General features: G+C 36.8%; 1 protein-coding gene across 9 annotated transcripts in view; it reads right to left on the reverse strand.

Moving 5' to 3' along the window:
- LOC110115753 overlaps positions 1–17,953 on the reverse strand; it is a 62,353-nt gene that overhangs the window by 18,142 nt on the left and 26,258 nt on the right. For 5 of the 9 annotated variants that reach the window (XM_020849105.2, XM_020849106.2, XM_020849102.2 and 2 more), the window contains exons 6-14: positions 17,242–17,360; positions 17,063–17,135; positions 16,715–16,935; positions 16,500–16,544; positions 16,305–16,401; positions 15,295–15,486; positions 14,351–14,454; positions 14,101–14,188; positions 13,681–13,812 (exon numbers count right to left, since the gene is read on the reverse strand). In XM_020849105.2, coding sequence (XP_020704764.1) covers positions 13,681–13,812; positions 14,101–14,188; positions 14,351–14,454; positions 15,295–15,486; positions 16,305–16,401; positions 16,500–16,544; positions 16,715–16,935; positions 17,063–17,135; positions 17,242–17,360 — 1,071 coding nt within the window. Of the gene's footprint in view, positions 1–13,452; positions 13,553–13,680; positions 13,831–14,100; positions 14,189–14,350; positions 14,455–15,294; positions 15,487–16,304; positions 16,402–16,499; positions 16,545–16,714; positions 16,936–17,062; positions 17,136–17,241; positions 17,361–17,953 lie in introns of those variants that run through there. The other 4 variants (XM_020849110.2, XM_028693327.1, XM_028693326.1 and 1 more) reach the window with 4 other exon arrangements.

Below are 17,953 nucleotides of genomic sequence, written 5' to 3' on the forward strand. Positions count from 1 at the left end.
GCCGGAGAGAGGCGGCGCCGGCGGGATAGGCGGCGGGAAGGGTGGTCGACCATGCGGGAGGGGCTTTGTTTCGCGAACAGGAGCTTGCGGGCGGAGCTTTATCGGGAAAAGCCTAGGCCGAACGAGTGTAGGGAAAAAAATGAGTCATTTTAAGTAGGGTGGGGCCAACGGGTGAGGCGTATGCCTCACCCATTATTGTGCAATTGCGCCATTGAGGCGCGCCTCACACAGGTTGAGGCATACGCCTCATTCAAGCTCCAAATTGTGTGCGCCTCGAGGCGCCTTTGGGAAGAATTGCGCAAAGGCGCGCCTCAAGGCGCGCCTCTCGTTGCGCAATTTTAAATAGAGGGTGTGTCTAACCCTGGAATACATGCATCCACACCACAGAAATTTTACAGCAAAATACTAATAATTTAGGGAGTTATGAATTTTCAAACTTTAGGGTCCAAAATGGACCCTTCAACTTAAAAATTCACATCACAGAAATCCATTGGGTATCTGACCCTAGAAAAATCAGTGAACATGCCTAAGATACCCAATAATCTCTTACCAAAATTTGGACTCCATTTGAAAATTGTATTGTGAGAAAATTGTAAAAAACATAATTCAAACAAATTCAAATAACTCACAATACAGAGGTCAAATCAACTTAATTTTAATTTGAAGAAATGCTACATTAAATTCCCTTTCCAACGAGCCCATGAATGTCCAATTTGGTGAAAAATTAGATTTTCTATGAATTTTAGAAGATCTGAGCTTTTTTCTGATTTTTTTTTTATTTTCTAGTCAAGTTGACCGCAGAATGGCGGCGCCCAATGGGAACGCGCCATGTGGCGGGCTGGAGCCCACCACTTAACCACGTTAGCACCCGCATTCGAATCGGGAGCAAGTCGCGCGGTATGGCCAGATCTGGGCCGTCTGAGCTTTGATCGGACGGTCTAGATGTCCCTAGTTCATTTTATCTAGGAAATTTCAAATGCTCATATCTCCTAAAATATTCAACTACATTGCACGAAATTTGAACTGTAGCAAGAGGATCTAACAATGCCTAAAGTTTGGAGGCTCCATGCATTGTAGATTCGATACAGTTTTAATTTGAAATTTAAACTAAAAACTCAAATAACTTACAATCCAACCGTCGAATTTTTGTGTTCTTGGGCTCTTTGAAAATCTGCAGTGATCCTCTACAACTCTTATGAAGACACCAAGAGCTGGATCTTGTTGGATCGAAAGTTATATTTAAAACTCCTCTTTCTCTCTCTAGGTTCCTCTCTCTTCACCAATGAGGCTTTGGAAACTTGGAATCAGTGGGGGAAGGCTTGGAAATGCTAGGGGAAGGCCTGAAGAATGTTTTTGAGAGTTTTTGAGGGCTAGAATAGCTATGGATGAGAGAGATCAAGTGAGAGAGGGTTTTTTGATTAAGATAAGCTTAATTAGGATATTTTGCCCTCTTGAATTATTCCTAAAACAAATGGGTGGCTGTGATTAACTTGGAAGCCTCCTTGATGCATGCCATCTGGCCTAGAAATTGGTGAGAGCAGGAGCCAAGGACAAATGCAAGGACACCTACATAGAAAGGTGGTCTTGCCCTCATTTGCCCATGTGGAAGTCATCCAAACCATTGGATATTGATCCAAAGGTTAATATATGGCCTAGAAAGTCTCTAGAATAGACTAGAGCTGCTGGAATAGAAATGAGTGGATTGGTGGGGTTTGAGCTAGCTTGAGTCAAGCCAAATGGGCATTTAAGCCTATTTCAAGTGAACTTGTTGACTAGTCAACCAGTCAAATTGACTGATGACATGACAAGTGAGGGTGTTTGAACTAATGGAAGTGATTTGAGGATTGAAAGGGATTGAATGGTTTGAATATGTTAAAACAACCTATTTAAACATTAAAGGGCATTTAGGTCAACCTAGGTTGACTAGTCAACCAGGTTGGCCCGGGACTCGAGTTTGGGTTCAACAAGTTTGGTTCGATGTTTTGAATCTATTGGAGGTGGTTCTATGGTTTGGAAAGGTCAATCTGGTCAAAATGCCTATTTTGACCCTAAAGGGCCTGGTTGGTCAACGTAGGTTGAATTGGTCAACTAGGTTGACCCAGGGTCTGGGATCAGGCCCGAAAAGTTTGAAATGACATTTGAAAATCAATAAAAGTGATTTCATGGCTTAGATAGGTCGTTCCAGTCAAATCACCTATTTGGACCCTTAAAAGGCCTTTTAGGTCAACCAGGTTGACCTAGAGTCTGGAAATGAATCTAATGGGTTTGTTTTGACATTTGAAACTTGATGAAGGTGGTTGCATTCAATTTGGAGCTCATTTGATCCAAAACGACTATTCATACCCCAAAGGGGTATTTTGGTCATTTTGACCTCATGACCACTAGGGACTGAAATGAGTCCAAAAAAATGCAGTTTATTGCATGGTTTTCAAAACCGGACCGGACCGGCCGGTTCGACCGGTTTAACCGCGAACCGGTCTGGCGGGCGGTCCGGGTTGCCAAATGAACCGGCTGCAAGCGAAACCAGCAAAAAACCGGTCAAGAACCCGGTTGAACCGGTGAACCGCCGAACCGGGCGGGTTTTGAAGAACCGGCCGGTTCTAAAATTGGCGAATCTCAGCCGTCCAAAAATGATCACACGCGTGTAACACTCCTGATGCTCCTCTACCCTAAATAGCGATTCAAATATTCGATGGATTTCATTTTTCGGCTCTTCCTCTACACCCGCTCGAAGTCGATGGAGATGACATTATTGACTTCAATGATTTAGGTGCATTTGTGGCTGCAGATTTTGATGAAGCGGGACATGAAGACTTAAATAATGAGGATAGCTTTCACGATGCAACATTAGGAGATATATGATTTTCCTTTTGTGGAATTAATTAAGAGAAACATTAGTAACTCTATATATGTATTATGAATGTGTTTTTCTTTTTCTTTCACAATGCACCCATGTTTTGAATGTTTTTGTGCTTGGCATATCAGTGCTAGATTGTAGTTTTATACTTTCATTCAAGGTTATAAATTCATGTTGGCATATATTTAAAGATTAATTAAAGATTTTGTTGAATGTTGTAATTATTCTTTCATAAAAATTCAAATTTTGATATTGGCAGAACGAATATGAAATTGCTTCTGGCAATACCATCACAAACACTCGAAAAACCAAATCATACTATAAGGAAGGTGTTCTTTCTAAAACCTAACACTTGACAAAGGATGCATATCAAAAATGTCTTATCATTCGTTAGTTATCTTCAACATAGTTTATTGATAGTATGCCAAAGGGGGAGTCAACACAAGTTGAGTTTTCTTGTATTTTCGGCTTGTGTCTTTTCATCTTCCCCCTCTCCTTCTCTTCATTATCTTGTCTTTTCATCTTTCCCCTCTTCTTTTTGTTCCTTTGGATGGTTTGCTTAATTTCATGTGGCTTTGGCTATTTTGGTTTGAGCTTAAGAAGTTAAAACTTTAGTTGTGACAAGCTCATATATATCTAGTGGAGAAGTAGCTCATTATGAGCTAATGGCTTGATAAATTTATGAAATGGAACTAGATTTGGTGGGTGGATTTTGCTCTTTCACATTCCTTTGAAGTAAAAATTCATGCAGCCAATTTTTTGCTCTGCGAATGTTCTCTCACAGGCTGGCTGCTTTGGGGTTGTGAATTGCCTCTTCGGGTGCTGTCTTATTCCGCCTTGGCATTCCCTCTGTGACCGACATTAAACTGCCGCTGGCTTCCTGCTGATTCCACGGTGTATGCTGTCCCTGGCTGGTTCCGTGTGCCTTGTTCTTTGGCTCTTGGGATTTAGCAAATGTGCCGCCTCTTGGCTTTTCATTTCTATCTAAAAAGTTGGAACTTTTGGCTGTTAAGTTCCCCCTCTTGGCCTATATATATCAGATGTTTGGGTTATGTTTAAAATGAGGAATGATTGAGTTATTTTTGGGATAAAACCTGAGTGGTTTTGGCTTAGAAACCCTGCGGGCTCTTTCTAAGCTTCTTCCCCTCCTCCTCCGGAAATCCTGCGGGCTCTTTTCCAATCTTCGTCTCGTCTCCTAATCTCTTTCTTCTCTACCTAGATATCCATTCCATGTATCCTTCTTCTCAAGTGAAGCAATTTTTAGGTGTCATTTTATTGTTGTGTTAAAGTTTGAACGTTCCAAATTGTAAGTGTCTTGCAAGAGTCGTTCTGTAAGTTCTTGTCTAATTGTAATAGTTTATATTTATGAAGTAAAGTTGTTGTTTTTTAGTTTATTTGTCTATTCTATGATCTTTATTTCTTTGTTCTTAGAAAGGCTAAATGTCTTTTGTGATCAAAAATTTAGGGTCACTCTCCCAAATTTTTGATTGCATCATTTATGAAAATTATCTTGCTTATATTTTATTATTTTATTGACTTATTTGATGCCACATTTATTATGTTTGTTATGTTTTTTATGCTTTTATGAATTTAAATTGAATGCTATACTTATTGTTTTTGATGACTTTGAGATATTGAAAAATGAAATGTCAGCTACATTGAATATTTAGAGGAAAAATTGTCTAATTCATTTTTATAAATTTCTAATATATAATTTTATTATTATTAATTACGTCATCCGGTTCGACCCCGGGTTCGCCGGTCGAATCCGTCGAAACCTGAACCTCTCCTTTTTCCGGTTCGTTGTCCGGTCCAGGTTTCAAAACTTAGTTTATTGTTCAATAGCGGTCTGGATTAATGTTGGAAAGTGACTTAGAGACTTTGGCTGAAGTTCTCTTAGGATCAAAAATCTTCTTAATGGCAAGATCCAGTGCATGGGCTGTAAAATATTTGCAAGTTTACAGCCTTTGAATTTTTGATTTAAGATTCTGAGTTAGAGACCTCAAAATGAGGCCCAAATTTGGAGGGTAGCCTCTAGAGACATGTCCCATCAGTATGCAACTGACAGATCCTGAATTAGAGGTCATTTGATTGGGTTTTGAAGTGTTAAAAAAAATCCCTGAAAAAGGTCTTTAGGATAGAGCCTTTGGATTTAGGATTTGGGTTTGAATTTTGTATTTGATCTGGATTTTGAGTTTGATTAATTAAGTTTGAGTTATCTAAATCATTTATGATCATTTGGAGGATCATAATCGATTGGATAAGGTTAAAGTTTGATTAGAAACAAGATTAAGGTTTGAACTGGAGATTAAGATCTTGAACTGGACTGGAGTCTGAATTCTGATTGAGGTTTGATTTGAATTGAGATCTAGGTTAGCTTAAGGCCAAGATTGGTTTGAAGTCTAGATTGATCCTAGAATCTAAAGGGATTCCAGGGTCTAGGACTTAGAGGAGTCATAGGTTCTAGATAAGTCCTATGATCTAGGCTCCTGAAGAATCCTAAGACCTAAATAGATCTTAAGGTCTGGATCTAAGAGAATCCTAAAATTTAAATTGACTTGGAAGAATCCTAGAGTTTAGGATAAATCTTAAAGTTTGAAATCTAAAAGAGTCCTAAGATCTGAAATAAATCTTAAGATATAGATTTATCTGGAGGAATCCTAGGATCTATCGTAGAACCTAGGATCTAAAATCTAGAAGGATCTTAGGATTCAGGAAAATCCTAGGGTGGATTAATCTGGGATCAGGATTAATCTAGGGTCAAGATTGGCCCAAGTGACCTCATACAAAAATGAGGTCAACACCATTGAGGAAGAAATGTTAAGTTGCTTGAGGCCCAACCCAAAACGATGTCATCGAAGGCGAGGAGAGAACCCGACGACCAAGGAAGTGGTAGAAATCCTAATCAAATAAGGAGAGGAGAAATCAAGAGGTAAAAATTTTGGAGGGATAGGATTGGATGCCTCCCCTAGAACCTATTTCTACAGAGGAGATGAATACTGGGTATGAGTAGAGGGGTGTTGATTTTGTAGGAAGAAGGACTGATTTTGAGCGAAGGGGTACTGATTTTGAAAGAAGGGGAAATTTTGAAGGGTTTGAGAATGAGTATATAAGAGAGGATCGGGACACTTGGGGGGGATCACCCCCTCGGGTAATAGGAGGTTATGGAGGAATCAGGGGAAACGAAGATGATCGAGGTTAAGGAAGTTGAAGATACCTATCTTTGAATGAGAGGATACACACGGGTGGATCTACAAGGTGGAGAGGTACTTCACCGTCAATGAGTTGATGGAGTAAGAAGACTGACGACAACTGGCCTGTGTTTGGAGGGTAAGGCATTGACCTTGTACCAGTGGAGAGACATAAGGTGGCCTATACAGAAATGGAGGGAGTTCAAGGACTGCTTGTTGGAATGTTTTACCGAAGTTGTGAAGGTGTGAAAATGAAAGATTGTCAATCAATAAATGGGGAAGAAAACATAATAAAAAATATATAATTATTGCACATTGATATAATTGATTCTATTTACCATTGTAATTTTGAAATTGGAGGTGCATCACACATGTGCTATACATTATAGCATAGCACATTATCCAACAATCAACCTACAAGATCCCCTTGATAGAAAAATAAATAAAAATATGAACATGTTCCTGTTTTCATCAACTACTGTTAAATAAAAAAATTGTCCAAAATGATCCCAAATTAGTGTCAATCACTTAGACATCACATACTCCACTATTACCATCATCATCATTAGCCTAACATTAGCTATTTGGAGTCAACTTTGTGAATCCTCATTTTGCATTACAATTAGACCTATTATTTGCAAATCATTTTGCAAAACTTCTACCCATGAAATCTTAAGTGAATTAAATATAATTTAGGTCTATCTCTTTTTTCAAATCCTCTAACACATTTTTATTATTCTTGAGTTTATCATGCTCAACTTAAATATCAATAAATATTTTATTGTTCAACATTCCAATATATATAATATTATACACTTAATTGTATATTTATTAAATTTATATTTAAGTCTCAATAATATTCTCATAGCACGCAAAACTCATGGAACACTTCTTCATTTTAACCATTCAATCTTCGCTCTAGAAGTTATCTCCATTTTTCTAGACAATCGAATCAAGGTACCTAAATCTATCACATTTAGGTATCATTTTATCTTCTAATAATATGGAATGATACATGTTAATATCACACCACCAAATTATCTATCATATAATCATTTTTTATTCGACTAATTATAATTTCTCCGTCTTCTAAACATTTCCTTCATTGTTCTAATTTTTCACTTATTTCAATGGATGTCTAACAAATTAAAATTACAGCATCTTCAAAAATTGCTTTTAATATCCTTTCTAAGCATCTCCATAACCGATATAAAAATAAATAAACTCAATGATGATATTTGAGGTAAATCCATTATATTAGAAACTCTAGTCTCACTCCATCGCTACTTCAATGCTAGCCAATGCCTTATCAAACACACTTTTAATAATATCAACATAAATTTGAAATAAATGTTTGCCTTAATGCACACTAAATCAACTCTAGTTGTGCTAAAACATATCACTTCTCAAGGTCAATAAAAATTTTATGAAGACTCTTTCTTGGCTCTTAATACTTCTCCATTAATTATCTTAACATAAAAATTGCTTTTATTAGAACTTTCTAGCATGAAGCTAAATCATCTCTCGTAAATTGACGTAATTTTTCAAAGCCTATGTTCCATTACTCTCACACAACTTATTTGTATGATTCATAAACTTGATTCCCTTATGGTTACATTAACCTAGAAAATCACCTAGTTTTAAATGTAGCTATCAAAATACTTCTCATATTATTTGTCAAGCTCTTAGTCTTCAAAATTCTATAAATAAAATTAGTTATCAAAGTACAACAATTTCCCCAGTAACTCTCCAAATCTCAAGTATCGTATCTAGATATAAAGCCTTACCTCTATGCATCTTATTCAGATATAACTTCACTTTCTTAAATCAATCTATAATATAATGTATTATATAGTTATGTAAAAGAATAACTGTGTAAAAGAAACATTTTAATCATTCTTTGATGTATTCATCTTTAAATGATATTTTATTATCTTCACTTCTAATGCCTCATATAACTTGATGTGTTATCTCTTTCCATAACTATTCTATACATCTATTTTTTCTCCATCCTTAATACCAGGCCTATTATACAAATCATCAAAAAAATTTGCACATATATTACTCGCTACAATCTTTACAAAACTTCTAGCTTTTTTATAATAAATATGAGCATCAATAGCATTTAATTTTTGCCACCTTTTAAAAGCGCATTTTTTCCTTAAATAACCCTTTGCAGTTTGCACCTCCTCACTCCTCCACCAAATCACTAAAGCATGTATGATTTAGTTATTAAATCTCCTAAAACTTCTACAGCAATTTTTTTAGTGGAACTAAAATCAAATCCCACATTATGACTGTTCAACGAAAAAATTCTGATTTGTCTCCCTTATCAACATATCTTGAAAGATTAATAATTTCTCATCTTTCAAAGTCCACCTTATCCAAGGGAAATAACTTCTTTGGATTGTTCACCTTATAATCATTTGATTGTTTTCACGTGTTTTTATTGCAAAATCATAAGCTACTGTTAAATCTTCTCCCATTGAATTTTTATCTACTATTTCATAACAACCATGAATACTCTCCTAGCCCATCTTAGAATTTATATGCCCATTTAAATCATCTCTAATAAATATCCTTTCTTCACTATGTATGCATCAAATATAAACTATCTTCTAATCAACTTGAGAGGTGAATTAGCACTAACCACATTCATAATATCCTCACTGATAATTATTTCAATAGCAATCACCTAATCACTAACCTTATCCATCTCAACAAACTCATTATTATAATAATTTCTATAATTAACTTTTTCAACATACAATAGCTAAAACATAGGCCAATGTCATTGATTTTTCTCCTTTACATTTAATTTTTTTATAAGGAGGCAATATTTATTCTTCCTTTAATTTTTTGTGTAGAATAATTCTCTTATCTTTAAAATTCAAAATTCTTAGATTTCATGAAGCAAATCTAATCTTATATATAGGATCTTTCTTACTTCTCTACACAATCAAGTAAAGTTATAGCACATCACTTTAAGGTGACGTCTCAACCTATCCTCACTACTTTTCACCACAGACATGCAAGATATTTTGCATCACTTAAGAGTGACATCTGTCCTACCCTTGCCTACTCACCATAATTGTGTTATATTTTAGCGGGTCTCTTCTAAGCAACATCCAAGCACTAATAAAATTTAAATTTGGATTCATTTTATTAGTTTTGATGCTACTGGATACTTACCTATAGCCTTAATCTTTGTTTCTTATTCAGGGGCTAGAGATCAGAAATAGCTATTATCAAAAATCGAAAATGTTATATAATAATAATAATAATAATAATTTTTTATGTTGAATAAAAAAAGTGTTGGCAGATGAATAAAAAGATTACAACAACTACGAGTGGTCACACAAAGAGATCCACCAATCAGCAAAAGTCAAACCTGACACAACTCAAGTATTACAAGCAGATGAAAGAGAGCAGCCAAGGTAATCACAAAAAGGGAGAAGAGAGAGAGAAAAAACTGTATTTTGTATATCAAGTAAATGAGAGTACAGGAGGTTATATAAATGTACAAGAGGTAAAGCCATAAATAACATGGCACGTTAGCAGGTACATGTAATTGTTCGCTAACAGCCCCCCTCAAATTAATCATTCGTTGGACTAATGGTTAATTTGCAACGAAGGTCATGGAAGCGAACAAGAGAGAAAGCTTTGGTTAGAATGTCGGCTATCTGATCATTTCAGGAGATGTGGGTGAGAATGATGTCATCGAAGCTGAGATGCTGACGAATGAAGTGTAAATCAAACTCGATATGTTTGGTTCGTGCGTGAAAGATTGAATTCTTCGCAAATGCTATGGCTAAGATGTTGTCATAATGTATAATTGTTGGAGATGTTTGTGGTATATGAAGTTCGACCACTAGTCGGCGAAGCCAGATGACGTCGGAAGTGGTAGCGGAGAGCGACCTATATTCAACTTCTGTAGATGATTTGGCAACTGTTACATGTTTCTTGACGGACCAGGAAATGAGATTTCGACCCAAGAATGTGCAAAACCTGGAGATGGACTTTCGATCCATTGAGTCGGATGCCTAGTTGGCGTCGGTGTAGGTACAGAGTTGTAGATCCCCCGTAGTTAGAGGTCGATCGAAAGACAACGTGGCTTTTATGTAGCAGAGAAGACGCTTGAGAGATTGAAAGTCTTGCACTGTAGGTTTTTGCATGTGTTGACATATTGAATTGGTAGCGAAAGCTATATCCGGTCTAGTAATTGAGAGATGTTGAAGTAATCCGGCAAGTTTCTGATAAACCGTATAGGATCGTGGAACAATTGATTGTTGTCGGATTGGAGTTTATATTTTGGAGTGATTTGTGTGGGTGTCGGCTTGCAGTCCTTGAATCCAGCGTCTTGAAGAAGTTTGGTTGCGTAATGTTGTTGAGTGAGAATGACGCCTGCTGGTGTTTGGAGAACTTGTATTCTGAGGAAGAGAGATATCTGGCCTAGCTGCTTGAGAGTGAAGTTGCTTGAGAAGTGATTGAATTGCGGCAGAGTCATTCCCTGTGACAAGAATATCGTCAACATAAATTAGAGAATAAATCTGAATACGATTGCGATGAAATATAAGTAGTGAGGGATCGGAACGATTGAACCCGAATTCATAAGATTGTAGAAAACTTGTTAGCATCTGGAACCATTGGCGAGGTGCCTATTTAAGCCTGCATAGAGATTTCTGTAATTTGCAGTCTGAATTCGGAAGATTTGGATCAACGAATCCTGGAGGTTGTCACATGTAAATGTTGTCCGGAAGATCACCGTGTAAAAAGGCGCTGGAGGCGTCTAGTTGGAGCATAGGCCATTTCTGATTTATGGCTAGAGTGAGAAGAATGCATATAGTGGGCATTTTTGCAACCGGGCTGAACGTTTCGGTGTAATTAATGCCAAATTTCTGACTGTAACCTTGAGCAACTAGGCAGGCTTTGTAGCGTTCCACTTGACCACTAGGAAGTATTTTGGTTTTAAACATCCATTTACAACCTAGAATCGGTTTGTTTGGAGGAGCGGGCACTAGAGATCAAGTCCCTTGTTTTCGAAGAGCGTTGAATTCTTCTGACATGGCAGCACGCCGGTGTTCGAATTTTGCCACTTGGAGTACGTGTTCGGTGTGGAAGGAGAGGGAGTAGTGCTGATAAGTGTGAAAATTTGTTTAGGTTTGGAGATGCCGGATTTCAACCTTGTTTGCATCGGATGATTTGAGTTAGGAGGTGGTAACGGCGGAGTAGGTGAAGTTGTAGTCAGAGGTGTGGGATTGTTGCTTGTTGTGTGTGTGAGAGAGCTAGTTGATGTGCTGGGTGAAGGGGCCGGATGAGAAGGTATGAGCTTAGGTGTGGATGAGTGAAGGTTGTTTGAACCTGAAGCAAGAGAGGTAGGAATTAGCAAGAGAGGGGAGGTGAGATTGTTGGTTGACGGTGGAGTAGTAGTAGAGATGGAGATAGGGTTTTGATAAGGGTGGAGTAGTAGTAGAGATGGAGATAGGGTTTTGATAAGGAAAGATATGCTTGTGAAAAACGACATGTCTGGATTTATGTATCTTCCTGGAGGTTAAATTAAAACATTTGTATCCTTTGTGGAGAAAGGAAATAACCTAGAAAGATACATTCTTGTGAGCGTGGTGAGAATTTGTTGGATGTGTATGGTTGGAGCCACGGGAAGCAGAGAGAGCCGAAAGCGCGAAGTGAGAATAGGAAGGATGTTTGCCATTGAGACGATGGAATGGTGTTTGGAAATGAATCATGTTGGATGGAAGTCTATTAATGAGATAGTTAGTTGTTGAGAGAGCTTCGGCCCAAAACTGGTGTGGAAGATTTGAGGCATGTAACATTGTGCGAGTGAGATCGAGTAGATGTCTGTGTTTGCGCTCGGCTAGACGGTTTTATTCAGGAGTGTGATGACAGCTAATTTGATGTTGTGCCTTGTTCTTGTAAAAATGATTCGAATGCGTTACTCGTGAATTTTCGCCGCCGCCGTCAAAGAAGAAGATTTTGTAGTTTAAATTTTGCAAATGTTTCATTTTTGGAGTGCATCAGATACAACCATGATAAACGAGTACAATAATCAATGAAAATGACATAGTAGCAGAAGTTATCCAAAGACTGTTGTAGGGCCGGTCCCCAGACGTCGGAATGAATGAGATCAAAAGGAAAAGATGATACTGAAATGCTTTTATTAAACAAGATCTTGTGACTCTTGACCACTTTACATGAAGTGCAAGTAAAAGACGAAGATACAGAGGTTATTTCATGTATTCGGTTAGCAAGAATTGAAAGAAGACAGCTGTGCAGGAGTCCGAGACGAGCATGCCAAAGATGAGCAGATGTGGTGTTGGCGTGAAGGGCTGTAGGAGAGGTACCTGGGGATAGTCGAATCTGATAAAGACCGCCATGAAGATGCCCACGAAGAAGCGGTTGATGGTCTTGTAGATCCTTGATTTCAAAACTGTTAGTGTCAAAGCATTTGGAGACAGAGTTATCTTAAATAAGTTTAGAGACATATAAGAGATTGTGTGTAAGAGATGGTACATGGAGAAGGTTACGCAGGCGAAGCTTACGAGGTGTATCCAGTAGAGGGAGCAGACCTTGACCGGAGTTGTGAATGGGTAAAGAATTCCCATTAGCGATGGATACCGCATCCGATCCTTGATAAGGGACAGGTTGGTGAAGATTAGTGCTGTCCAGAGTTATGTGAGATGACGCGCCAGAGTCCAAAATCCAATTTTGCATGATGGTAGAGGACGGTTGAGCTAGCAGCGGTGAGATGTCCGACATAGCCATTTGCCGAGACATGTTGAAGAACTTGAATTCGCCAGATCGCGTAACTTTCGGTGGTGATAGGATTTGGTAGGAGATTCATGATGTTGGCAATGAGAAACGTTAGAGAAGTTGGGATGGAGAGATCTGAGGGAGATTCGGAAATGGTAGAAGAAGGGGGAGTGAGGGAGGCGGCTAATTCTTGATCCCCATGGTTGGCTCTTGATACCATGAAAGAGAGCAGCCAAGGTAATCGCAGAAAGGGAGAAGACAGAGAGAAAACTGTATATTGTATATCATGTAAATGAGAGTACAGGAGGTTATATAGATGTACAAGAGGTAAAACCGTAAATAACATGACACGTCAGCAGGTACAGGTAATTGTTCGCTAACAGCATACTCTAACCTAGTCACAAGACAATCCCAACGACACATATAGCTAGAGTACAAATTAACATTAATAACAAGGACATTCCACTAGTACCATGAAATACATTTGATTGTAAATTTCAGAGAATAAATATAATTTGCATGAGACACCCGGTTTCTATTTAAAATTTTTTTAAAAAAAAATCAATGTGTCAACCGTGAATTAGACCTGTTACTCTGTTAGTATATGACACACTGGTTAATCTTACGGGAACTTGCCTTTAATGTGAAAAAACATCTATTTGTTTTGCATGTGTGCCCTCTCATAGATGTCCAATGGCATATTATGTGTCCGTGTTTTTATCCAACTTTTTATGATCTGTGCATTATGTGATTCATAGAAAGAAAGATTTCATCATAAGAGATAAATTAACCTAGAAAACCCAAGAAGAGATTTTGCATGTACTCATTCGTAATTTATATAGGAAAAATGTCATCAAAACTTACCTCCACATTTTGAGCATCATCGGTGCTTCGTTGTACCCTCCTCTCAAGTTCAATTAATTCATTCCTCAAATGCTCAAATCTGTGCCTCTCATTTGAATTAGACTCGTCAGTCCCCAATTTAGATGAATCAACCTGAATGAATTATGCAAACTATAGCAACATGATCAGAAAAAAAAATACAACAAAAAATAAACCTTTGACATCGTTAAACTACTGCTAACATTTCTATTATTATTCAGATGGCCAAAATGAACTCAAAATTTGAATGTGGCTCATATTTGTATTATAATAGACAAACATTTGTAAAACTATTCAATCACCAACGGCAGCAACTCCAATATGATAGAAGAATTTATCTTGCAACAAAATAATTTAACATGGAATAGCAGCTAGTGAGATTTTGTTCCTCGGGTGCCATACATTTTGATCTCGTGTTGCTATTGTAGGCTCTCTCCTGCTTAAATTACGTGTCATGAAATTCCAGAACCCGCGAGGTTTATTGGCCAACCTGCCATAGGAAAGCTTCATCAACCACTCAAAAGGAATAGAGGAATGAAGATTGCAACCCTTTTAGCAAAACTTAAACATTTCAATACAGTGCAGCAGTTCAGTCCAACGTGCATTACAGATTTGAAGAAAATCCTAAGAAATAACCTAAATACGTGTGTACCTGTTACCAGATTTTTCAGCTTTTTTACTAGAAATAGATGCTTCCACATCCATTTCTGGAAAACTTTTCTGGCGAACTGAGAGTGAATCATCGTCAGTGCCCCCCTAAAACATGTAAAACTGATAACTAAGTCCAAACTTCCAAATATTATAGGTGAGTCAATTTAATAGCTGTACAGCATAAGATGCATCAGCGAACAGATAGGTGGGCAGGTGGACCAAAACTCATTAGACCTTATGGTTGGATGAAGTTAAAATGTGCCATACAAAAATGTCTCTGAAATTGGTTATTGTTGCCCAAACTCATAAGACTAAGGTTTCATGAGTCAATTTCAATGACAAACAGAGAAAAAATATGAACATTAGATACGAAGAATTTATGATAAGATTCTAAAGGAAAAGTGAAAAATGAGAAAGAATAGTGGTCAACAACTCCAGAAGACAAGATAGCTGCGCTACTTGCTTCGACTTACATATTTGTTGCTTTGTTTAATTGAAATGAATTATATGTCGTAAATCTCAAAAAAAAAAAAAAACAACAATAAAAATGGAAGGTGAAGAAAAGTCCGCTAGCATAAACTAATAGTAAGGAGTAGGCAGTGTCTGCCCAAAATATTCACACATTCAACATGCTATCAAGTTATAACGGTGAATTTAACATAACTTCAAATTGAAACATACAACAATATCAAGTTTTTATTCCACTAAGGGATCGGCTACATGAATCATTTTTCTCCATTATGTCCTGTTAAGAGTCAAATTCTCATTTAATTCTAAAGAACTTCAAATTGAAATTACAGGAACAAAAAAAATAAACTATCAAAAGAAAATACAAAAAAAATGATGATGATAAAAGAAAGTTGCATAAAACCTTTGAATCCATAACATGCTTTCTAAGTCTTAATAAAACTTTGGTTTCTAGAGAATGGGCTTGGGGAATTTTACCTGCTCTAGCGAATCCGCCTTAGCTCTGAAAGAAGCCTCAAGAAATTCAGTCTCTTTCTTGAGCTTCCTGATTTTCTCAAGATCAGAACAAGCAGCTTTTAGATGCTCTTTTCCAGTGTTTGAGCTACAAACATGTAGCTCTTGCAGCAAATTCTCTAACCGAACCAAAGCTTCCTCAACACTTTCAAGGGTCTGCAATCACAAACCAAATATTTTTCCCAAAACGGGAATTAAAAGATCCAATTGGAAATTTAGGAAAAATGAGCTTGCAACTCACGAGAGTGACTAAATTGTTCTAGCTAACAAAATGTTGACTTAAAGCAAACATTTCAAAGCATGGACAAAATTAAATCTTAAAATGTTATCCATATGAATTCTAGGTAATCATCCAATCAAAGGAAAGGAAAACCATTTTTTTTATAATTTTGAAAAACGATATACTTGGTATATGGGACGTTGCAACAATCTTACTGAGACCCTGTTGTTAACCAAATAAGCATGAATGATATAACTATCCACTTTGAGTTTTAAATTTCAGTTTAAGCCAGGATAATCAATACTACTTAAGCAAATGTTCTCTCTTTCTCTTGGGGACTTACTAATTCAAGTGATGGGAATGAGTTTTGAGGTAGCCACGCAATTCATAAAGACTCTTGGAAGGCTGGAACTAAATTTGGTTTGAACCAAAAACACTTCATGGGAAAGATTAAAGGAAATGCTTTCAAATCTTTCTTTATGAGATGGATAATATGAAAGATACGCTTCCAATTATTCAAATTTACCAAGATTCAGTGATTAGTAAAAAACCTTCCTACACTCCCTCTTCCCCCTGTTGCCACTGAAAGCCCTACTTCTAGCTAAAATGAGGAAGATATGAAACACTTCGTAAAATAAGATTATTGAATGTCCCGTCAAGCATTGCACAAAACAGGACTACTTGTTCATTGCCATGGAAAATAGCAAATAAACAAAAAATAGAGGTATTCATTAACCAAAACTTTGAGGAACACCTTATCAAAAGTATCCTTCTCTTTCTCAATAGACAAAAGCTCAGTTTGTTGTTGACCTTGATGTTCTACAGCAACCTTCTTCTTTCTGTTCCTGCAGCTTATATTAAAATTGTTCAATAATCAACATTATCTGTGAGAATCAACATGTCTAGATAGAGGAAGATGAAAAGTAAAGAATCTAAAGGTTCTAATTACCTTAACACCCCTAGTTCATTCATATGTTCAATTAGCATGTTGTGCCTAAAAATAAGAGAAAGCATGAAGGTAACTAACATATCATAACTTTGTCAATAAAAAGGACCAAAGGATTGAAGCATGTGGCACAAAAAAACATTAATCTTATAGTAATAGTTTAAATATTAACATAGTAGCACAAAAAATCAAGAAATCCAAGCTTAAAGATGATGTACCCTCTAGCAAGAAATCTTGCTGCTTTAATGTTAGATGGGTTCTCAAGCCATGAACTATATTTGATAAAGCTTGTCATCCAATATGAGCACACATCCAAGACATGGGAAATTGCTTCTTCTTGAGAAATTCTTTCTTGTTTGACCATATTTTCATGAATCTGTTTTATGTTAGATAAGTTACTGCCATAAAAGGGGACCCACTCCAATTCTTCACAAACAACCTGTGGTGGAAAAAGGAATGCATATAAAGTTTTAAAAAATTACTAGACTAGTGAGAAAGATAATAGGATTAATGAAGATGCTGATGATGGTATAATGATGATAACATGGAAATGGTTGATTACGTACTTCCACATACAGCTGATATGAACTTATGGATGACAACTGAGGATAGAATAACACACTGCCCCCTATAAGATACCTACGAAGTAACGAAACATAAAATCAAAGCACATAAAGAGTAGTGCCTAATCATAGCTAGTTTAACTTAAAATAAATAAAAAGTGCTAGATTTCCTACAACTGCACCTTATGATTCCTTCAATTGGGTTCTCCGTCATGGTAAAGCCGTTAGATGATAAGAATGACTGAGATCTTCTGCCCAAAGCAATAAAAAACCCAAAAATTGCCAAATCCTTTTCCAATACCTGTTGATTACCCGTCAGCATATTTTATTATGAATAAAAAACACTCATAAAATAATACTTCAGGAAATGATTGAAAAAGAGTAATCATTGCCATTCCCCATAAAACAATCTTTCTGACATTTTGAAGAAAAAGATGTGCACTGATAAATGCTAAATTTAGTACGAAGATTGATGGGCATAGAAGTTAATGTCCCAACACAATACAGTAAAAAAACCATAAATAAAAAGTAGAATAAGCATAATTGGAGCTCATCATTCAATGCAGACGATAAGTACTTAGTTCTTACCATCAAACAACAAAAGAAGCATATATGAGACAAAAATAGTGGATCGGACTACAAAAACTAATCGAGCAATGGACCATAACTACTCTACCCCTTATGAAGCCACAAAAAATTATTGAGATATGAGCCTATCTACTAAGCCCCCATATTTAGAGGACTGGGCCTACAAATGAAATTTACATCTCCAATAATAAAGAAAACCAAAGATTGAAACCTATGACCCTGCTTTGTAAAGAAGGTGCCAAATTGAGTTTGTTTATTTTTAAATAAATTTTCAAAGAAAAAGAGCGTGAAGGCCTTATGCAAATA

Source organism: Dendrobium catenatum, unplaced genomic scaffold (assembly GCF_001605985.2).
Source record: "Dendrobium catenatum unplaced genomic scaffold, ASM160598v2 fragScaff_scaffold_262, whole genome shotgun sequence".
NCBI lineage: Eukaryota > Viridiplantae > Streptophyta > Magnoliopsida > Asparagales > Orchidaceae > Dendrobium > Dendrobium catenatum.